Source organism: Herpailurus yagouaroundi, unplaced genomic scaffold (genome assembly GCF_014898765.1).
Source record: "Herpailurus yagouaroundi ecotype Mexico unplaced genomic scaffold, PumYag 139, whole genome shotgun sequence".
Taxonomy (NCBI): domain Eukaryota; kingdom Metazoa; phylum Chordata; class Mammalia; order Carnivora; family Felidae; genus Herpailurus; species Herpailurus yagouaroundi.
In genome coordinates this window covers 9,720,805-9,744,073 of record NW_024412394.1, presented here as the reverse complement: position 1 = coordinate 9,744,073, position 23,269 = coordinate 9,720,805, and the positions used below count along the sequence as shown (strand labels likewise).

Here is a 23,269-nt window from a genome sequence, read left to right as displayed (position 1 = left end):
AGGGGGGAGGGGGCGGCTCCGGCTGCGGGGGCGGCGCGTGGCGGCCGTGGCTGCAGCTGCGGCGGCGCGCTGGGGCCCCGCGTCCAGGGCGCCCCCCGGTCGGAGCTGCCGCCGTGGCTGCTGCTGCCGGAGCCATGTACCGCAGCGGCGCCCGCTCCTCCGTCTCTTCGCACCGGCCTAAAGAGAGCGGCGGGGGCGGCCCGCGCACCGGCCGCAGCTCCGGCTCCTCCTCAGGCCCGGCTCGCCGCACCTCGCCGCTGCCCTCCAGCTCCTCCTCGTCTCGGAACCCGGCTCGCCGTCCCCGCTCGCCCTCAGGGCACCGCGGCCGACGGGCCTCGCCGTCCCCGCCGCGGGGTCGCCGTGGCTCCCCATCCCCGCCCCGCGGCCGCCGGGCCTCGCCGTCCCCGCCGCGGGGTCGTCGCGTTTCCCCCTCCCCGCCGCGGGCGCGTCGCGGCTCCCCGTCGCCGCCGCGGGGCCGACGACTCTTCCCGCCGGGCCCGGCCGGTTTCCGAGGCAGCAGCCGCGGGGAGTCCCGCGCGGACTTCGCCCGGGACGGCCGTGGAGACCATCCAGGCGACAGCGGCAGCCGGGTAATCCCACCCCTCGACCGGGACTCCCTCTATACCCTAGCTCCCTCGCCCGGGCTTCCCGCTTTCAGAAACGCCCGCAGCACAGGCGCCCCAAGGCCTCCAGGCCAGAGTCCCGGGATCGAAGGCCCTCCACCCCCCCTCGGGCTCCCTCGGCGACGTCCGAACCTGGAGGTTCCCGTCAGCCCTGGGAGCCGCTTTACACAATAACGGACTCGGGACCCAGACGGGCGCCTGGTTCGGGAGGCAGTGCATCATTTCAGGAATAGGCTGTTTGTCTCACTCTGGGTGAGATGCGGAAAAGTTTGCCAGGGCGAGGGGAATGTCCTCCAAACTGTGTGCCTGGTACTTGTTCAGTAGTCGATGTTTCCCTCAGAGTTGCGTGGTTTGGTATCCCTTTAGACCTGAGCTGCCCCGTGGATCTTAGAAAAGAAGCTGAAATGTCTTTGTGGCCAGTTAGGGTTGCCTAAACCTCATCAGCGAAGACACCTAGAGTGTGAACTGTTAGCAAATTGGCGCTACTCCGAAATGAACTGTGCATACCCACAGTCATTAATAAGTACCACCACTTATTGAGTTATGTGGCAGGATTATGCGTCGACCTTCATTTACACATTCCCTTTGAACACTCACAACCCTTTGAGGCGAGGAAGTTAAAATTTTGCCTTATTGAATAGCTGAGATATCCAGAGAGGTTTGAGCAACTTTAAAAAATGTCATACAACTAAGAAGCGGTGTAGCTGTGATTCAGTCCATGCGTACCCGGTTCCCGCCATCCATAATTTTAACGGTTATGTTTCCCTGCTAAAGGGATGGGACATGAGGTTAAGAAGTTCAGTTTAGGAGCACCTGGCTGGCTGGGTTTGTAGAGCATAGGGCTCTTGATCTCAGGGTCATGAGTTCAAGTCCCACATTGGGTGGAGAGACTAAAAATAAAATATTTTTTAAAAAAGATAGAAGTTTAGACATAATATTGACCTCTCACCGTAACTGCCTCTGACCTGGGACTGGTGTTTTGGAATTTGTTTTTATTTTCAGTTCATCAATTTTTTTTTTAAAAACCCCATGACAAAGTTTCTGTTTTCTCTGCTGGCTCTCTAAGAGTATTGATGTGCTCTAGGTACTCTGGTCTTAGGTGAATTGACTTGTCACTATGTTAAGATTTTCACAGCTGAGCAGCTATAGTCTGAGGAAGCAAGAAGTTCTACAGAGGAAGCAAAGAAAATTGAATACTAGTTCCCACAGCCTCCCTTTTCTTCAATGCTCCAAGCTTTTCTTCTCAAGTCAGTGACATCACCCATTGCTCAGCCAGAAATAGTGATGGTTTCCCTTCTCCCAAGTCTAAGCTGTCAGATTCACTCCATGTGTCAACATGTCAGCTCTGCCTCCAAGATACATCCCCCAAACTGTCCACCTGCCATTAGTCTAAGCCCTATTACCTTTTGAGTGGATTATTGCCTTAGTTTCCTTTACATTCCATTCTTGTTACCACCTAGTTTATTCTGTACCTAGCAATCAAGATAATTTTTGTTAATCTTCATTTTATACAATTGAGAAGTATTTATTCAACATCTACCATATTAGGCACTGTTCTGGGCACTGGGGATACGACAGTGAACGGTCAAAAACCCCTGCCCTTGTAGAGCTTATATTCTACCAGGGGGAGTCAGGCAATAAGAGAAGTAAAATATTTTGGCATATTAAATGGAATTAAGTACTAAGTAAAAACAAAAACAGAAAGGAATTCATCATTTTTAATAGGGTAGCCAAGGAAGGCTTGGGAAGGTGACTTCAATAAAGACTTGAATGAGATGAGAGTAGGAGCAATGCAAGCATCTGGAGGAAGAATGTAGTCAGATCATATCACTCTAATGCTTGAACTCCTTCTGTGGTTTATTACTACACTAAGAATAAAATCCAAATTTCCTGTCTTCTGTCACTTTGCTACAGTCACACTGGCTGTCTTTCTGTTACTCAGAACATGCTAAGCTCATTCCACAGCTTGTTCTTTTTGCCAGAAACATACTTCCATCTGTTTGCAAGGCTGACATCTCATCAGTCAAGGGTCAGGTTAAATAATATCACCTCAGAAAAAGCCGTCTTTAACCATCCTATCTGAAGTAGTTCCTTTTCTCTAATCTCTTTCATATTACCACTTTTTAATGACTTTATAGCATTTACTGCTATCAGAAGTACTTTAAAAAACACACAAAACCTGTTATTTGTTTACTTCACCAGAAATGTGTAGATTCTGAGAACAGACTCGATTTACTCTTTTAGTCCCATGCCCTAGTAAATGAAAGAATGAGAGGTCTCTGATTGGGAGGCTTGGAAGTGTGGTCTTTCATCTAAGAAAATGATAATGTTTAAAAACATGCTTTATTTTTGGAGTAGTATCTTACCATAGTCATTTCTCTCCTTTTTGGGTGACAATTTTATGACCTCCGAGGAGTACATTTTTGGGTATAGGGATGTCTTGATCCTATAGAATATTACATTATCTTTTACTTTTGTAGAGACGCTCTCCTGGTCTGCGTTCTGACTCTTCTTTGGAACAGAGCTTAAGAATCACTGTTGGCAATGACCATTTCTGTGTTGGCATACCAGAACGGCGGCGGCTTAGTGATCGACTGGGGTCACCAGTGGATAATCTGGAGGACGTGGACAGGTAGGCTTCATTTGGGGTAGGGCACACTATAATAGTGCTTGAAGCTAGAAAAGTTGCTTTTTTCTGAATAATGTATTTGAAAGAGTGGTGCCAGCACTGAAGTTACACCCTGTGTCCAGTACAAAGTATAGCATTGGAAAAGGCTTTCTAAGTGGGAAGAGTGTATTGACGTAGACTCTGTTGCTGAAAGAATTACATAGAAGAAAAGACTTTAGAATGTCATCCTGGTCCATCTAGAAAGGGGAAGGCTGAGGGGACATAAACAGGACATAAACGTAAACAATTGAGATGGTAAGGATTCTAAAGTACTGGAACTAGGATCCTTTCTACAAAAGAAAGTTCTGGACAAAATAGGAAATCTTTTTTAAATGGCGTTTTCAGCTTGGTCAGGCTGAAATATAGATTCAGAAAGGTTTTAGATAAATTCATATCTAACATGTATCTAAATTCAGTATATTAAGTATATTAAGCGTTAGTAGAAAAGTTAAAGCTCTTTAAAAATGTTTAATTTCAGTTTTTACAACTATTGAATGCTGAGGGCAGACAAATACACTCCACAGAGTATTAAATGTAGATCTTAGGTATTAGGAACATCACCACGTGGGAAGTTAACTAATCACATTAGGTGTTTTTCACCTCACAAAAGTAAATAAATAAGAATGGGAGTACAGGGAAAGTGCTTTCTGAGAGCTGGGAACCATGTCTGTTGTGGTCTCTGCCCAGCATATTGGGAGTTTTCACAAATGATTAGCAGTAGCAACAAGTCAATGTAATATTCTTTCAAACTGAGACTGTCCATGTAGTGGTACACTGAGCATAGGCAGACAGGTGGGGGACGGCTGGGCAGGAAGTCTGAAGACCAGTGTTACTCTTTGGTGATATTTACTTCAAAGCTCCAGTGGCAATTTGATGTGGCACACAAGGCAGGAGAGTTCTGTGTCATATGACAGAAATTTCATGGGGCACCTGGGTGGCTCAGTAGGTTAAGCGTCCGACTTGGGCTCAGGTCATGATTTTGTGATTCACGAGTTTGAGTCCCCCATCTGGCTCTGTGCTGACAGCTCAGAGCCTGGAGCCTGCTTCAGATTCTGTCTCCTCTCTCTATGCCCCTCCCCCACTTATGCTCTATCTCTCTCTCAAAAAAAACTAAAAACATTAAAAAATATATTAAAAAAAAGAAACTTCTGAACATAGGGCTTTAAGTTATGTGACTGTATCCCTTAATTGAGGCAAAAGCCCTTGCCCTTCTGGCTACTTCTATTTTGGGAAATGATTGAGTAGGTGGTGCCAGGTGTGACTCTCTTCCTTCCTTGTTAAGGTTTTGAGATAACTATAGCATTTCCTCTTGTCACCTCCCCTTTCTATAAGCTTCGTTATGCACATGTGCTTCAGATAGTGAATTGTCCTTTTTTAAGTTGTAAAAATTAAAAATTGCCTTTTAGGGAGTTTGGGATAGTAATTGTCTTCCCAGAATCATGTGTTTCAGAGAGACAAGTCTGTTTTAGAGAAAATGAGACTAAGGTTCTAAAAGGAGCTATCGGGGGCGCCTCAGTTGGTAGAGCATGCAACTCTTGATCTTGGGGTCATGAGTTCAAGCCCCACATTGGGCATAGAGATTACTTAAGGAAAAAAATAATAATAAAAGGAGGTAGCAACCCATTCTTTATATTGTTTTGTCCCCTGTATTTTTTCTCTATATGGTTTGTGTGGATAATTACTGTCCAATAATACCAGGCCATAGGACCACTGGCGTTCTCATGATGTCTCCTGACAGTGTATCCAGTTCAGCTAATGAAACAGGCCATTTCCATCCTTTGTATGTAGGTGCTTTACATTTTTTTCCTGGCGATACGTGGTTAGCTAAGTCACTAGGGCATGCCACTTTCATTCCCAGGGACTCTTGTTCCTGGGGGTGTTAAGTTCGAACCCCAGGTTGTGGGTGTAGAGATTACTTAAAATTTTTAAAAATAAACTTTTCCTAGGACCCTGATAATCTTTCTCTTCCCTTATTTATTTATTTTTTGTAAAGTTTATTTATTTTGAGAGAGAAAGAGAGAGCACGTGCTCTAATTTAAGCTTCTAAAGACTTGTGGATGTGAGTTCAGTTTACCCTGTTAACAAAGTAGTCTGCACGTTTCATTCACAAAATTCTTATCTTAACTCTTCCTTGCCCTGACTTAGGTTGAAGGAGCAGAATTTTTTCTTTCTGATTTGCCTTAGGGAAAAGATGGAAGCAAAGAGCTTTCTTCAGGCATTTTAGGGAATCAGAGCAGAAGAATGGGAAGTTTGGACTCTACAGGGTCTTTTTTCTTCTTCTTTTTCTTAATCATATACATTTTTTCACAGCTTTATTGAGCCATAATTCACATACCGTAAAATTCACCCATTTAAAGTGTATGGTTCAGGGGTGCCTGGATGGCTCAGTCTGTTAAGCACCCAACTGTTGATCTCAGCTCAGGTCTTGAGCTCAGGGTTGTGAGTTTAGGCCCTGCACTGGGCTCCATGCTGGGCATGGAACCTATTTAAAGAAAAAAAAATGTGTGCAGTTCAGTGACTTTCAGTCACTGAGTTCACAGAGTTGTTCATCCATTACTATGATTAATTTTAGAAAAGTTTTATTACCTGCACTCTTAGCTATTAGTTACCCCCCCCCCCCCACATGCGATAGCTTATCGCTAATCTATTTTCTGTCTATAGATTTGCCTGTTCTGGACATTTCATATAAATAGAATCATACAGTATATGGTCCTTTGTGACTAGCCTCTTTCACTTAGCATAATGTTTTCAAGATTCATTCATGTTGTAGCATATAATAGTACTTCATTTCTTTTTGTTACCAATAATATTTCATTGTATGTGTTTTGTTTATGCATTCATCAGAGATGATTGGATGGATAAATTTGGGTTGTTTCCACTATTTGGCTATTGTGAATAATGCTGCTGTGAACATTGGTGTACAAAGTTTTATGTGGGTATATGTTATATGTTTTTTTACTTGTTTAATGCAATTCATAAATACAAAAGTACAGAGAGGGAGCTCCCATCTACTTGCTAGATGAGATGCTGACCAATTCATGAGTAGCTTAAAAAAAAAAAAAAGTAGAAAAATACAGTGAGCCCCCATGTACCCATCCAGCAGTCCAACAATCAATTACTTATTTATTTATTTTTAAAGTTTATTTATTCATTTTTGAGTGAGAGAGAAAGTGAGAATCCCAGGCAGGCTATGCACTGTCAGTAGAGAACCTGATGAGGGGCTTGAACTCACAAACCATGAGATCATGACCTGAGCCAAAGTTGGATGCTTAACTGGCTGAGCCACCTAGGCACCCTGTCAGTTTTTTAAATAGATAGACCTTATACATTATTTAAAACCTTAGAAAAGAGTTGGACTTAACTAAAACTTTCAGAGAGAGTCTGTCCCTGGACTATTCTAAGCTACAGAGGATGGGACCCTTTTTAGGGCTCACTTTTACTGTAGCCAGTTCTTTCTCTTATCCTTTGGGAGACCTGGGGAAGGAAGACATGAGCTTCTAATAAGCATCTTGATTTCTGCCTGTATAGAAATCAATGATTTCTGTATTGCATGATATATATGCATGATATACATATGATAGTTTGTTTATTCTTTTAACTGTTAACATACCTTTTTTCATTGTGTTGTTTTTGCCTTCTTTTGCTGAAGGTTACAAGTCTGGATTGATACTGTCTGGGAGTCATCTCATTATTTCTAGCTTCTTGATATTTAGTGCTAGATTAGATCTTGAGCTAGTATGCCATTTGGTGGTGATATGTAATAGTTCTAGTGGGGAGCTGAACATGGAAGTATGGATGAATTTGCCACTCCCCATGGAGCCTGTGGTTTTTCCTCTACACTAATACAATCAGAGACTTTTTCATGGTAGATGGTGTTGTAGTAATAGAGTGGCTCATGGACATTTCCTCCCTGGAAATAGGCATGTTCATGGCTGATAAACGCATAGAGTAAGATATATTACTCTAGTTATGTTTGATTTCAGAGATCATCCTTGGTTCATTCCCATTTTTCCTATTTTATACTATATCGAGACCTCAAAATTCCCCAGATTCTTGGGGAGGAGGTGGGTAACAGGAACCTGGATTCTCATGGGTGGCATTCTTTTAGAGGAAGTGATAAAGTTTATCTATGATAGTCTTTCGTAAAATTATTTATAGCTGTTACCCAGGTCTAAAACTTTGAACAAAGTTCTAGAAAAGGCAGCTCTTTGATGTTCTGCTCAGTCCCAGAGAAAGCAACTAAAAAAAAAACAAAATCAAAGAAAAGTTATTTCTCAGAAACTCTACAAAACACAAAAGTACATACTAGAAACTAGAAAACACCAATGTGAGTGGAGTGTGAATGACACATACATTTTTAAAAAATGTTTATTTTTGAGAGCACACGTGCAAGCAGGAGTTGGCGGGGGGTGGATGGTGAGAGAAAGCAAGACAGAGAATCCCAAGCAGGCTCTGCACTGTCAGCACAGTGCCCAATGCAGGGCTTGAGCTCATGAACTGTGAGATCATGACCTGAGCTGAAATCAAGAGTTGGATGCTTAACCAACTGAGCCACCCAGGTGCCATGACATGTAAATGTTTCATTCAGATTACTTAAAAGTTAGAGTGCTGGAGGATCTTTATTTCTATCTATGATTGAATCAGAAATTTTCTTTTTTGGACAGTAGAAACTCTGTGACCATAGTACCCAAAAAGATTAGGACGATTTTGTGTGATAAAGAGCTCTGAGCTGAAAGGACAGGTGTCCCATCCTGTATTTTTATCTTTGTGCCACAAAGGTCCAAGACCATTTTATTTTTTTTTTTAAAGACCATTTTATTTCTATGAAAATAAAAATATATAGTGAGCCAAATCATTTCATACTCTTTCGTAGACCCAGGATTAGCAGAGTGCTTGTGGATATCCAAGCAAAGTAGAAAAGAGAGAACAAAACAGGCTGTAAAGGGATTTTATGGTTTTTAATACGTGACCTAGCAAAACAGAGCATTGGAGAATCTTCTAAAACTTGTGAGAAAATCGTGCCAATTAGGTAGCTCAGTAGTTTAAAAAAAAAATCTTCCCCACAGTGAAATACTTCTTTTCCAAATGGTATATTATACAGAACCTTACATTACAAACAGTTAAAGTTGGGGCCAGTATGATTTCAGTGAGGTGGAAGGCCCAGAGCCATGCAGGCTCTGCTTTCTTAGCATGTCCTTCCTTTAGGCATCTCCTAAGCACTCTTAAGAGTCTCTGTAGAACACAGCTTGAAAATTATTGACCTGGCCTGATATTTCTCACATTTCATTTATGGATTAATTTTTTTGAGAGGGGGTTGCAGAAGGAGAGGAAGAGAGAGAATCTTAAGCAGGCACCCCACCCAGCACCAGAGCCAGTGCAGGGCTTGATCTCACGAACTATGAGATCATGACCTGAGCCAAAATCAAGAGTTGGATGCTTAACCGACCTAGCCACCCAGCCAGGAGCTCCCATTTCTCACATTTAAAAGTACATACAAATCATCTGAAGCTCTTATTAAAATAACGCAGTTTCTGAATCAGTAGGCCTGGATGGAGCTTGAGATCCACATTTCTAAAAAGTTCCTAGGTAATACTCATGCTGCTAATTGAGACCACACTTTTGATAGCAAAGAGCTAGAATTTAAACTAGCGTGGAATTGTGTAACCCACACTTTTTGTAGTCTGGTAGTGATGTTTTCACATCTCCCAGACCCTCTCGTGATATTCTGCATCCCCAAAGTCTAGTCAAAGAGATTAGCCTAAAAGTTCTGTCTAGATAGATAGTAATAGTTCCCTTTGGTTAGAGATTGAAGCTGCTTGTGCCCAGGGGAAAGGGAGAAGAAATGTTCCATAGATTTGTTCTTGGATTTCATGATTTTTGTCTTTTGTCCTAAGCATTCTGTAGCCCCCTTGCTGAATGTCAGCCTCTTAGAGGCTTGTTTGCTCTTGCTCTTTCCAAGTCCATTGTATTCACTGATGCTTGTCTCTTTCCTCAGGGATGACCTGACTGATGATTCAGTCTTCACTCGAAGTTCCCAGTGCCCTCGAGGTCTTGAACGATATATTTCTCGGGAGGAGGGACCTCTCAGTCCCTTCTTGGGACAACTTGATGAGGACTACCGGACAAGAGAAACTTTCTTGCATCGTTCTGATTATAGTCCCCATATCAGTTGTCATGATGAGCTGTTGCGGGGAACAGAGCGGAATAGAGATAAACTCAAAGGCTCCTACTCTGTACGACCTGAGGAAAGGAGCCGGGAGGCCAAACGGCCCCGTTATGATGACACAGAGAAGATACATGGCATGGGCGGTGATCACTCAGGTTTTTCATCAGGGACCCGCAACTATCGACAGCGTAGACGAAGCCCAAGCCCTAGGTTTCTAGATCCTGAGTTTCGAGAGCTGGACCTTGCCAGGCGAAAACGAGAAGAAGAGGAAGAACGAAGTAGGAGCTTGAGTCAGGAGCTAGTGGGAGTTGATGGTGGTGACACTAGCTGTTCTATTCCTGGACTATCAGGTGTCCTAACAACATCAGAGCCAGGGTATTCTTTACATCGCCCTGAGGAAGTATCCGCTATGCCCAAGAAGTCAATTCTGAAGAAACGGATTGAGGTGGACATGGAGCCTTCCATTCAGGTCTCTGCTGCATTTCTGCTAGAATCTCTTACTTGTCCCTCTAATATCTTAAAACTCAGTTACTTTCCTGAGGGTTGTGTCCCTAATGGTATCTTTGTAATATAGTATCTTCCAAGATTCTCCAGAGTAAACTGTAGGCCTCATAATGCATCAGGAGGGCTTCTATTGTCATATATTAGGCTAAGTAAACATTTTGGAGAGTATTTATTGAAAGTTTTTTTCTCTAAATTGGATAGCCCTCAAGGAATCTTTGAATATGGGTTTCTTGGAAATGAAGCTTGAGGGCGAAGAGAGTAGATGATCTGAATTTTCCTCATTTCTCTTTAGAGAAAAGATTTATGAGTAGACACTAGGCACTAGACCAGAAACCAGGTGATTCTGATTCTGATCCCACTGCCACTACATACTGTGTGATTTTTAGAAAAGTTACTGGGCCCTGATGTTTTTTCCTCATCTTTGAAAAGATGGTCAAGCATGAACGCTAGTTTTTAGCTATTCTCCTAGGAGCTAAAAGTTTCTGAAGAAGTACCTAAGGGCATGTAAGGAAGCAAGGGGAGGTTGATCAGTTAGGTTTCAGAGTTTCCTTATCTCACTTCAAAGTGGCTCCACTTTTATATGTCCCCCCCCCCCCTTGGGGGGCCCCTAGGGGAAAAAAACAAGTAAGCTAGAGTATATCTCTAAAATCCTTTTGAATTCGTATTGCTTGGTAAGGAGTACAAGAAATGGGCAAAAGTAAAGATTCATGCCAATCTACTTTATTTCGTGTTTCCCCTCGCTACAGCAGAAGCATCTGGAGAGATGGAGACCCAAATCTTGAACCTGCCTAAGGATACTGTACCTCCCTTTCATTCATACTTAGCATCCCCCTATTTATTCAAGAAGAACCAACTATTTAAGTATTTGTCTCAGTTACTAGTTTTCTGAGATTCTACATAGAGGCTAAATCAGTTGTGTCTGTCTTTACAGCTTGAGAGTTTTTCCAGCAATACCAGCCCCAGCCAGGATCACCCTGTCTACTCTGGTCACCCATCTCTTCCACTAAGTGGTGCTATTGCTGCTTTTGCCTCAGAAATTGAAAACAAGGGGACTATGGTAGAGACTACCTTGAAAGAACCTCAGGGCAACCTCTATCAATGGGGTCCCCTCCCTGGGATGCCCAAAGACAACAGTCCTCTCAGAGAGAAGTTTGGAAGTTTTCTGTGCCACAAGGAAAAATTGAATATGAAGCCTGAGGGGCCTGAACGACACACAGACTTCTTGCTGCCCCATGAGAGAGCTAGCCAGGATGGCAGTGGTTTTTCCCGCATTTTGAGCATGTTGGCAGATTCTACCAGTACACAGGAAAAAAGGCGTCGTAGTTTCCCTGACATTGAGGATGAGGAGAAATTTCTCTATGGGGACGAAGAAGAGGATTTAAAGGCAGAATCTCCACCAAAGCCCCTTGGGAGCTCTGAGAATGAAGTCATGAGACAGAAGGCAAGCTCCCTGCCCTCTTCAACTCCAGCTGTAAAACTAGAATCAATAGAAGACACCAATCCAGAATATGCCAAGATTCATGACTTGCTCAAGACCATAGGGCTGGATATTGGGGTAGCAGAGATTAGTAAACTGGCCGCACGCACTCAGGAACGACTTCATGGCAAGAAACCATCACGTTCCTCTGCTGACCGCCGTCCATCAGTTGACCGGCACTTTTCAGCAGAACGCTGTTCCTCAGTTGACCACCATTTCTCAGCTGATCGGCACTCCTCAGAGCCTCACAGACTGGAGAGCAGAGAGGCACACCATAGCAATACCCACTCCCCAGAGGTGTCCCATCCACATCCAGTCTCCCCTGTAGACCCTTACCTGCTCACAAAAAACAGCCCCCCATTCCTAAAGTCTGACCATTCAGTGGGTCATATTGCAGGACCAGAGGTGGTTGGCAGTGGGTTTCAGTCATCTGTGGCAGTCAGATGCATGTTACCATCAGCCCCATCTGCCCCAATTAGACTTCCACATCCTGCTTCTTTATCACAGTTTCATATGCCAAGGGCCTCTCAGTTTGCTGCAGCTCGGATACCTCCTAACTATCAGGGACCTGCCATTCCCCCTGCTTCCTTTGATGCCTATAGGCACTACATGGCATATGCAGCCTCCAGGTGGCCCATGTACCCTGCCTCTCAACCATCAAACCACTCTCTACCTGAACCACACAGGGTAATGCCAGTTACCAAACAGCCTACTCGTAGCCGTCCCAATCTCCGTGTGATCCCCACTGTGACTCCTGATGAGCCCAAGCAGGAGGAGTCAGTGCTAGGCTCAATTCCTACTGCTCAAGTGCCTGTCCAGGTGTCCATCCCATCACTCATAAGATATAATCCGGAGAAGATCTCTGATGAGAAGAACCGTGCTTCCCAGAAGCAGAAGGTGAATATTAGCTTTGAGCATCCTGTGCCTGAGTCTTCTATTTTAACATAAATTGGTATTTGCCTTTCAGAGGGTGTAAGGCCCTTTTAAGTTTTTGGAGGCTGCTGTCCTCACTCTAAGTAATGTATATACTCCCTCTGTTTTTCTCACATTTTCTCATTAGGACTAAACTAAATTCTAGCCCTATGTCCCACTGTGATTTCTTGACTTCTTTTTTAAGTTTATTTCTCTATCAGAATTATTGGCCTTACAATACTATGGGTAGGAGTTGAGAGCCTTGAAGTTTTCAATATGACCTCGTCAGGGAGTGAGGAACCAAAATTGGATTGGGTGAAGGACGATCAGTAAATGTGTTTTCATCTTAGTGAATTTTGGATCCATTTCCTGTAGTGATTATGTGGGTTAAAAGCTAATACCTGGTTGTTGCTTGGTAATTAAAAAATCAGCTTTGCTTTTTCTGGTTTGTTTTAGAGTCCAAGAATACAACATATTTTTTGACACTTAAACAGTAGTTTTTATACTACAAAATTCATTGGGTTCTCAGGTATAAGAAGGGAACTGGCTGGGGTAATGATGTAATAATTCTAGATGTTTTAAAATAGCAGGTAAAAATTAGGGATGAGGAATACAGAATAGCAGAATTTCAAATGGAAAAATTAATGCGTATTCTTAACGTAAAAGTCCTTAGTAACTAATGACTCACTTTGTTTAGGAGCGTAAAAATGTAATATATTAAATTTGGCTTGCTAATAAAGTAATTAAAACCTAAAGAAAAAGAAGGAAAGGAAAAATTAGAGGGTCAATTTTTTTCCAGTTTAAAAGAAATTTAGCTGATTCTTGAGAAAACAAAAATCACCTCTTAATTTTTTATTGCATTTAGATACTCTGAGCTTCAGTCTTTTGTTCTGTTGAAGTCTTTTGGAAAAGAGGAGGGAAAGGTTCAATATAGACAAAACTTGAGACTGTACAGACACTGTTTGGAGATTGAGTGTTTTCCTTTTACTTCCCCTTCAAGAACCTAGCACTTAAGTCAGGGCTGATAATATACAGGTTTTCCACACTAGTCCATTATATACAAACTATATTTGTTTTTTCCATCAACTAGTAGTAATACAGTTGAAATGTGTGCTTTAGGCTATATATACCTGGATTTTATCTATCTATCTACCTATCTATCTATCTATCTATCTATCTAATATACCTGGATTTTAAATCTTCTTACTGTATGACCTTGGATATGTTACTTTATCTTTCACAACCTCAGTTTTCTTACTGTAAAACAAGGATAATGTCATGAGGATTAAATAAATTGATGTATGTAATGCAACTAACACAATGTGTCACCTGTAACACTCATTAGTTCACTTCTTGATTGTTCCCTTTGAGCTCAGAACCACTGTCTAATAGTTGCTGTCAGTGCCTTTAGGTTAACATTAATAGTACAGTGCTTCCTGCATAAAAATAATGCTTTCTGGGCAATGTAGTTCTGAAGAGGATAATTCTACTCTGGAATTTGGATCAGAATGAAATACCAACTTTGCTATAAAGTCAGAACTTCTCTGTGTAGACATTTGGGTCCTTGGATTCAGGTATCATCTGGCATGAGGACTTACAGAAGAGAGTAGTAGAAAAGGAGAATGATGGAGGCTGAAGGACACTATTATGTACTTTGCAGGTTATTGAAGAGAGGGAAAAGCTAAAGAGTGACCGGGAAGCTCGCCAAAAAAAGATGTACTACCTCAGGACTGAATTGGAGCGGCTTCATAAACAACAAGGTATCAGACATTCCTGTGCATAAGTGCCTTTTTGTAGTAACTTGAGTAGGAGACCCAAATGGAGAACTGTGGGGACTCTCAGATAAGTTCAGTGATCTGAAGCCTCACTTTTTAAAAAATTTGGCTTAATTAGACTCATAAAAAGTTGCAGTAATAGTGTAAAAATTCTCAGATATTCTCCATGATTATTAGCATTTTACCATATTTTCTATATCCTTTTTTTCCTCTCAATCTGTGTACGTGTGTGATTTTTCCTGAATTCTTTTAAGTTTTATATATGATACTCCTTTAACTCCTAAATAACTTCATTGTGTATCTCCTAACAATAAAGCATTCATTTGTATAACCATAGTACACTTATCAAAATTAGGAAATTAACCATAGTGTACTACTAGTCTACTGATCTTATTTATATTTCACTAGCTGTCCTAATAATGCCCTAAAGCAAAAGAAAATGGAAAATTATACGTTGCATTCAGTTGTCATTTCTTTCACTTTTTTTTTTCCTATAACATTTCTTGGATCTTTATAGTTCATGACATTGACATTGTAGAAAAGAAGTCACATATTTATAGAATGTCCTTTAATTTTGGTTTGTCTGATGTTTCCTTATGATTAAATTTAGGTTATGCATTTTTGACAAGAGCATCACAGAAGTGATGCTGAGTTTGTATCATGTATTAATTTGTCCCATTACTGGTGATATCAACTTTGATCACTTGGTTAAGATGGTGTCTTCAGGAATTTCTTTGCTGCAAAGTTATTATTTTACCCTTTATAATTAGTAACTTATAGGAGAGATACTTCTAGACTGTGTAAATGTTTAGTCCTCAAATTTCCTCTCACTAGTTGAGCATTCATTGGTGATTCTTGCCTAAATCATTTGTTATGATGGTTGTTAAATAGTGATTTTCTAATCTCATTATTCCTTCTACCTTTATTAGTTGGCTTTCTACTAGATGAAGAGCTTCCTACCCATCCCTCCTCTCCCATCTCTTGGTCATTTATATTGGTGTGAAGTCATGGATTCTTCATTTAACAAGTTATAATTATATACTGTCATTTATTTTCATGCCCAAATTGCCCCAGATTTGGCCAGTGGGAGCCCTTAAAGGGTCTCCTGTGTCCTTTGATATGTCTCCATTTTTTAAGTACTTCCTTATTTTTTGCACAAAAAAATGTTCCATGATGCCTCTTGATTCCATCTCTTCATCTGTGCCTTTAGGAATTCACATGCACACTGAGGAAAGAACATAATAAGGCTTCTAAATATTACAGCTTGATGACAGCTTGGAATAATAGAGAGTGAGAGAAGATACACTTTCTTCTGTTTGGATTTGGACTGTTTATGGATAAGAAATTTAGTTATTAATCCTGTGAAGATTATTTCATGAGGACCTTCTGTTTGGAATAGGAGGTAACATTAGGTGAACCTGAGGCAAAACCTAACACTCAGTGTAGGTACTGGTAAAGGGTCCTTAAATCAGATAAAGTCAAATATGTAACTGAATTCTTTTCGCCCTCTGAATAATTCCTTGGTTCTCTGAAGAAGACCGTCACTGGATTCATAGTTAACAACATAAAGACAAATGCACATAAACTTATATATACCATTTTGGGGATTCATGGATCTCCTGAAGCCTGCTTGTAGATCCTTAGCTAATAACTCCTACGTAAGAGATAATGTAATCACTCATCCTTTACCTCCGTAGAAGCTTCACCTAAACTAGCCCATGTGATAGGAGAGTCTTTCTTGCCTTTATAAAGGAAAGTTGTAAGGGAAAAGATTTTCTGACCATAGACTCTTGGGAGATTACTACTTGTGACAGAAAAATGACCTGTCCTACTTTCCTTGTGTTTCTTTCTTTTGACATTCGTCTGCTCAGGAGAAATGCTGCGCAAGAAACGAAGGGAGAAGGATGGCCACAAAGACCCACTCCTGGTGGAGGTGAGTCGGCTTCAGGATAACATCATGAAGGACATTGCAGAACTTCGACAAGAAGCAGAAGAGGCAGAAAAGAAGCAGTCTGAACTGGACAAAGTGGCTCAGATCTTGGGAATAAACATTTTGGATAAATCCCAAAAGTCTTCAAATGACAGTAAAGAGACTACAGAGAAGGCTGGGAAAGCAGAAAAATCTAAGAGCCCAGAAAAAGTGTCATCAACCTCAAGCTCCTCTTCAAATAGCAAGGTAACAATTCAACTTTTCCATTTCTTTAAAAAAAATTTTTTTTAATTTTAAGTAGGCTCCATGCCCAGTGTGGGGCTCAGTCTCATAACAATGAGATCAAGAGTTGCATGATCTACTGACTGAGCCAGCCAGGTGCTCCTTTCTGTTTCTGTTATATCTTTTATTTCCATGGGCTCCTAAAGAAGCCTTCTAACCATTTTCTTAGATTCCTTTTCCAACCTGTTCTTACTCTTGTTGAAGTTATTTTTGTAAAGTGTAGGTCAGACAACGGGACTCTACTTCAGAATTTTTTTTTTTTTCAACGTTTATTTATTTTTGGGACAGAGAGAGACAGAGCATGAACGGGCAAGGGGCAGAGAGAGAGGGAGACACAGAATCGGAAACAGGCTCCAGGCTCTGAGCCATCAGCCCAGAGCCTGACGCGGGGCTCGAACTCACGGCCCGCGAGATCGCGACCTGGCTGAAGTCGGACGCCTAACCGACTGCGCCACCCAGGCGCCCCATCTACTTCAGAATTTTAGCAGCTCTCATTGCCCACAGAATAGAATCCCAAATCCTCAGCATTCAGGGCCCCCCATGTTCTTGCTTTAGCCTTTATTGCTTAACCCACTCCAGCCTGGCTTCTAATCTTCTTGTAACTTATGTATACCATTTTGTGGGTTCATGGTTAACAACAGGGTCACCACCATGCTGCATAGCCAGTGAATACATTTTAGTTCTCAAAGCAGTATTTAATACAGGGAAGCACTCTCTCTAAAAATGCTTTCTTCCCTTGGCTTCTCTCACATTTCTTTTCTTCCTAGTATGCTGGCTGCTGCTGCTTAGTCTCCTTTGCTGCCTATTGTGTTTTGCCTGATATTTAAATATTTTAGTTCTTCAGGAATCAGTCATAGCCCAGTTCTCCAGAATTCTGCTTTTTCCCTAGGTCATTTCATCCAGGTCTATGCTGAAATACCATGCTGACAACTTCTAGTTTTATATTCTAACTCAAAGGAGTCTGGTGAGATCCAAACCTGAGGTCCAATGGTTTATTCACCATTTCTACTTCATTGTCTCATAGACACTTCAAAGTCAACATACCCTAAACTAAACTAAACAAACTAATGATGTGCTCAACCTCCCTCTTTTCTGCCTTCATTGTTAACCCATCTCAAGGGCCCCAGTGTCCAAGAGTTTTCATGCCAACAACCTGAAAAGCTTTCTTAGTGCTGCTTTTCCTTAACTGCTCCATACAAAATCAATGCCAGATTCTTTCAGTTCTCCCTGCAAAGTAAATCTCCGTTTCATCCATCTCACCATCTTTGTTTCCATCCAAGTTTAAGCCACCTTCAATTTTTGCTTATATGGCTATACTCTTAATCCTTTCTCCAAGTATAAGCCAGTGATTGTAATACTCCCTTACCTACCTCTTCAGCCTCATTTCATGCTTCTTTTTTCCCTTGCTCATTATAATTTCATACTGGCTGGGGCACCTGTGTGGCTCATTTGGTTGAGTGTCTGACTCTTGGTTTTAGATCAGGTCATGATCCTAGGGTTGTGGGATAGAGCCCTGTATTAGACCCTATGCTGACAGCACAGAGCCTGCTTGGGATTCTCTCTCTCTGCCCTTTCCCTGCTCACATGCACGCTCTCTCAAAGTAAATAAACTTTTGGGGCGCCTGGATGGCTCAGTCGGTTAAGCGGCTGTATCTTGGTTTCAGCTCAGGTCATGATCTCATGGTTTGTGAGTTTGAGCCATGCATCAGGCTCCATACTGACAGGGCAGAGCCTGCTTGGGATTCTCTGTCTCCCTCCCTCTCTCTCTCTCTGCCCCTTCCCTGTGTGCACACTCATGTTCTCTCTCAAAATAAATAAAATAAACTTTTTTTTTTTTATTAAAAAAAAATTTTTTTTTTCAACGTTTATTTATTTTTGGGACAGAGAGAGACAGAGCATGAACGGGGGAGGGGCAGAGAGAGAGGGAGACACAGAATCGGAAACAGGCTCCAGGCTCTGAGCCATCAGCCCAGAGCCGGACGCGGGGCTCGAACTCATGGACCGCGAGATCGTGACCTGGCTGAAGTCGGACGCTTAACCGACTGCGCCACCCAGGCGCCCCAATAAAATAAACTTTTAAAAATTATTTTTTAAAATGTTTAATCATTTTGAGAGCAAGAGAGAGTGAGCAAGGGAGGGGCAGAGAGAGGAGGAGACAGAGCGTGAGCAGGGGAGGGGCAGAAAGAAAGGGAGATACAGAATCTGAAGTAGGCTCCAGGCTCTAAGCTGTCAAGACAGAGCCTGACACAGGGCTTGAACCCATGAACCATGAAATCATGACCTGAGCCGAAATCGGACGTTTAACCAAGTGAGCCACTCAGGTGCCTCACCCCACCCCTTCTTTAATATATTAAATATGTAGTGAGCTCTCTCATAATGTATTATGGTTGCTGTATAAGATTTATTTCATTCTATCTTATTTAAAACTTAATTAAGATCATGTCTGTTATCACGCCTGTCTCTTCCACTAAGTAAGAACTTCCTGAGAATAAAAGAGTAAAACTCATTTATCTTTGTGTTTCCCATGGTATCCACTTTGTCTAGGGCATAGTAGGTGCTCAGTTAATGTTGGGGAGGTAGAGAAGAGGATATTCTGTATCCTCTATTGTCCAAGCTCTAATTTTTCTATGCCTTCCTGGGAGAGTCCTCTTTTCAACCAGGTAGGACTATGCTCTTTTTTATACCAGGGTCATTGAGTTCAGGGCCTTTGATGGGAGAAGAACTTAAAAGTTCTGACCCTTTATAGTTGACTTATACATCGTTTGGGGTCCATTTATGCACCAGCCCCATGATGGCCTGTCATCTTGATTTGAATTTGGTTTCATTTTCACTGAAGCTAACATGGATATGTTAGAAGTCAGTATTCATTTCAATAGTAAGGAATGTTGTTCCTTCCTCTGGTTGGTATTTTTTCTGTTTTTGCCTCACTTTAAAATGCATAGCTGGCTTGAGGTTTTCTTTCTATTCATTTCATAAAAATAAACACACACACAAGTCCACAATTCATCTAGCTAGAGACAACTGTCATTAATACCTTGGTGTATATTATTCCAGCTATTCATTTTCTGTTTATAATTAATTAAACAGATATTTATTGATCTCCCAAGAAAGTGACAGGCACTATTTTAGATAGAGGGAAGTATAGCAATGACCTATATAGACAAGGTCCTAACTCTCATGAAATAGAAAAAGATAATACAAAAGCAAGTACAGGTTAGGTGATGATAAATGCCTAAAAAAAAAAAAAAAAAGAAAACAGGATAAAGAATGAGTAGTTACAGAAAGTTGTTTGGATAAGATGATATTTGACATTGTGTCCTATTTGCATAGCCTTTTTGATTATTCAAATATATTTAGTTACTTGCTTTTTCAGTATATCATGAACATCTTGCCATGTTAATAAATAGATTTCTATAATTTATTTTTAAAATATTTTCTTACAGTTTATTTAATTGTGGCGAGGGGGGCAGAGAGAGAGGAAGAGAGAGAATCCTAAGCAGACTCCGTGCTGTCAATGCAGAGCCCTGCACGGGGCTCGATCTCATGAACCATGAGATCATGACCCAAGCTGAAATCAAGAGTTGGACTCCTAAGTGACTGAGCCACCCAGGTGCCCTTATAATATTTTAAATGACCTTAATTTGAAATTATTGTATGGATACCAAAATTTATTTAACCAGTCAAATCACCTCCTGTTTGACAAAATCATTTACTTTGGATAAATGTCAAGGAGTAGAATTGCTAGGTCAAAGGGTATGAAGAATTTTGAGATATGTAATATGTATTCCTAGATTATTTTTCAGAAAGATAGCACCAGTCAGTACTTGCCAGCAGTGTATACACGAACCCACCCCTTACCTGCTGGGTGTGATTTCTTTAGTGACTCTTTTTTTAAAAAGTTTTTTAAATGTTCATTTATTTTTGAGAGAGAGAGAGAAAGAGAAACACAAGCAGGGGAGGTATAGAGAGAAGGGGACAGAAGATCTGAAGTGGGCTCTGCGCTGACAGCAGTGAGCCCAATGAGGGGCTTGAACCCACAAACTAGGAGATCATGACCTAAGTCAAAGTCAGATGGTTAACCAGCTGAGTCACCCAGGCACCCCTCTTTAGTGACTCTTGAATAAGACTCTAATAAGGAAAGATTCTCTTTGAAGTCCTAATTGTTTCTCTTTCTCCAGCCTATCTTCCTCTCCCTACTAACCCATGTGCCTAGTTCTCTGACCTTGTCTCCTCATTCATACTTACCCTCCCTGTGTTCCAAATTATTTTTTTCTGTGCCTCACTCCTCAACATTAACCAAGATTCTCACTTCCTAAGTATCTTATTCCCAGCTTGCTGACACATGAATTCATATTAAAGTATTTATTACTGATAACTTAATCTGGGGAGTTGATATGTTTTAAAAGAGGATTCACATTAACTCAAAGGTGTTAAATTCTAAAGATGGTATTTTAGGCAGTTTGAAATATTTTACCCAGATTCTTTTAAGTCATTCCATGTAGATGACTGTCTGCTTTATCTGTGCACAGTGCCCACCCTGCTCTCCAGTTTTGTGTCCCTGGATGTGACTTTGACTTGTTTTCTGCATTTGCTTAACCTGTCAGTTACCTTTTCCATATTGTTTTTTCTTTTCTTCATAGTTGTCATTATGATTTTTAAATTTAACATATTTAATTGCATAGAGAACACATTCAACATCTACCAAAGGGTATATAATAAAAAGACTCCTGTCCATCTTTGTTCTCTACTTCCTTCTCCAGAGGCAGCCAGTGTTTCCATAATATTGAGTATTTTTCTAAATATTTTGGGATACATAAGTAAGTATATTCCATTATGATGTATTCTCCCTGGTAAGGCAGCACTATGGAGTCTAGTTCTGTTTGAGCCTTGCAGACAGATTTCTCGGGTTTTCCCTGGTTTATATAGATTTAGGCCCTGGAAATACGGTCATATGGCCCTGTATCTATTATAGTGGTAAGCTGCTTGCTCTTTCTGAGAGAAGACAGGTCTAGACTACCTTGAATTCCTTCTGAGTGCAGGTGTTTTCCCTCTAGGAATCCAAAATAAACAGTGAGAATTCCCATACTAAGAGCCCCAAGCCTGCTGAGAGCCTCCAGCCAGCTACTAAGCATTCTGATCAGCCCATTGCTGCCTATGAGTATTATGATGCTGGCAATCACTGGTGCAAAGACTGCAACACCATCTGTGGGACCATGTTTGACTTCTTCACTCATATGCACAATAAGAAGCACACACAGGTAGGTATCATGCCCACTGTTCTTTCCATTCTCGCCCTCCTTCCCCTCAAACGTCTATACCCCCATCTGCATTACAAAGCTGGAAAATGAAACATTCTCATATGGGCAGGAGCCCCAATCTGAAGAGCCAAGAGATACCAACAAAGGAGACACCATCCCCAGGGCTCAGTCCAGGGGACCTGCCTGTAACTAAACACCATGACAAGTGTAAGTGAGGCTTCTGCCTCTTTTGATTCCTTGAGTACCTGATTATTTGTTTCATTTTATCTATTGCTAGTACTTGCTCTAACATGTGTTTACCTTTTCCACAGGTGATTTCCGTTTAAACAGTTCGCAGAGAGGGTGGGGGTGGGTACCTGGGGGCTTCTGGTCCCCCCTGGTGTGGGGGAGAAAAAGGAAAGAAAAGGGGTCATTGAGTTTTAGTGCTGTTATGTGAGCACCTCTGCCTCTTGCAAATAGACACTGGATCCCTACAACAGACCTTGGGCTTCAAAGACCCAGAGTGAGGCCAAGCAAGATGCTGTAAAACGTACTGACAAGATAACTGTTCCTGCAAAAGGTATGTTCCCCCTGGCTCCACTTGTAGTTTCCTTACATTTAGCCAAAGAAGAGGTGTCCCTGAACTAGGTACTAGGAAGCAGCATAGGATGAGACATAACTGTTTTGTTAACAACGGTGTAAGAATGCCTTCTATGTGCAAAACAGTGTACTAGAGTCTAAAGAAATAGAGATCTGTAAGACAAGAATGCTCTCTACTCATATGGCCAAAATTCTAACACATGTTACATATACATACCACATACTACTGGCTCAGTTGGTAGAGCATGCAGCTCTTGATCTCAGGGTTATGCGTTCAGTCCCCATGTTGGGCATGGAGCCTACTTAAAAAAAATTTTTTTTAATATATGTATACTTTTTTTCGTCACTGATTTATGCACTAAAATCTCATTTATTTAGAGTCCACGTAAATAAAGAACAGTAAAAGGTATGGTAATTTAACTGCCTTTTCAACTAGGAACTAGAAAATATTTTTGAGTAGTTGTTATTGGGGATAAGTTGAGAAGTAGAAAGTTTCTTGTGTCTTTTTACTTCTCAATTTCTTACCTTTGTAAGTAGTCAACGCTGCTCCATCCTTTAGATCTATAGAAGGTAGATTCCTGAGTCATTAATACCAACATGAGAGATCTTCATACAAATGGTACTGAGCTAGCAACCTGCAATGCTTAGTGGTAGTTGGAGTTTGAGGAGAGTCAACAACAGAAATGAGTCTGGCACAGAAAACTCCTGAATTAACCAGTTAGTGTTCCCAAGAGGTAGAAGGGCTAGAGGTCCTGAGTTGAAGCTTTAAATTGGGAAAACTGTGCCATTTGGATTAATCTAAATGCCACTTCTGACTGGAAAGTGGGTAAGGTCCTATATACCATTAACTTTTTTACTGCAAAGGGAAGTGGGATTTCCTTTACTGACATCCTGGGTGGGAATGACTTATTTTCTTGACTTCTACTTCTTCCAGGGTCTGAGTTTCTGATTCCCATCACTGGATATTACTGCCAGCTCTGTGAGGAATTTTTGGGGGATCCAATTTCCGGAGAGCAACATGTGAAGGGTCACCAACACAATGAGAAATACAAGGTTGGTCTTTGTAGTAGTTGTGGAGTTTCCTACTTTCTCCAG

The 23,269-nt window shown here is 41.5% G+C and overlaps 1 protein-coding gene across 4 annotated transcripts in view; it reads left to right on the top strand.

Moving 5' to 3' along the window:
- Positions 1–32: 32 nt before the first annotated feature.
- The window catches only part of ZNF318 (zinc finger protein 318), a 44,141-nt gene continuing 20,904 nt past the window's right edge, over positions 33–23,269 (top strand). For 2 of the 4 annotated variants that reach the window (XM_040473585.1, XM_040473584.1), the window contains exons 1-7: positions 33–590; positions 3,104–3,255; positions 9,287–9,926; positions 10,893–12,335; positions 14,011–14,110; positions 15,997–16,301; positions 21,392–21,595. In XM_040473585.1, coding sequence (XP_040329519.1) covers positions 135–590; positions 3,104–3,255; positions 9,287–9,926; positions 10,893–12,335; positions 14,011–14,110; positions 15,997–16,301; positions 21,392–21,595 — 3,300 coding nt within the window. In that variant the 5' untranslated portion in view covers positions 33–134. Of the gene's footprint in view, positions 591–3,103; positions 3,256–9,286; positions 9,927–10,892; positions 12,336–14,010; positions 14,111–15,996; positions 16,302–21,391; positions 21,596–21,704; positions 21,803–22,054; positions 22,156–23,108; positions 23,228–23,269 lie in introns of those variants that run through there. The other 2 variants (XM_040473586.1, XM_040473583.1) reach the window with 2 other exon arrangements.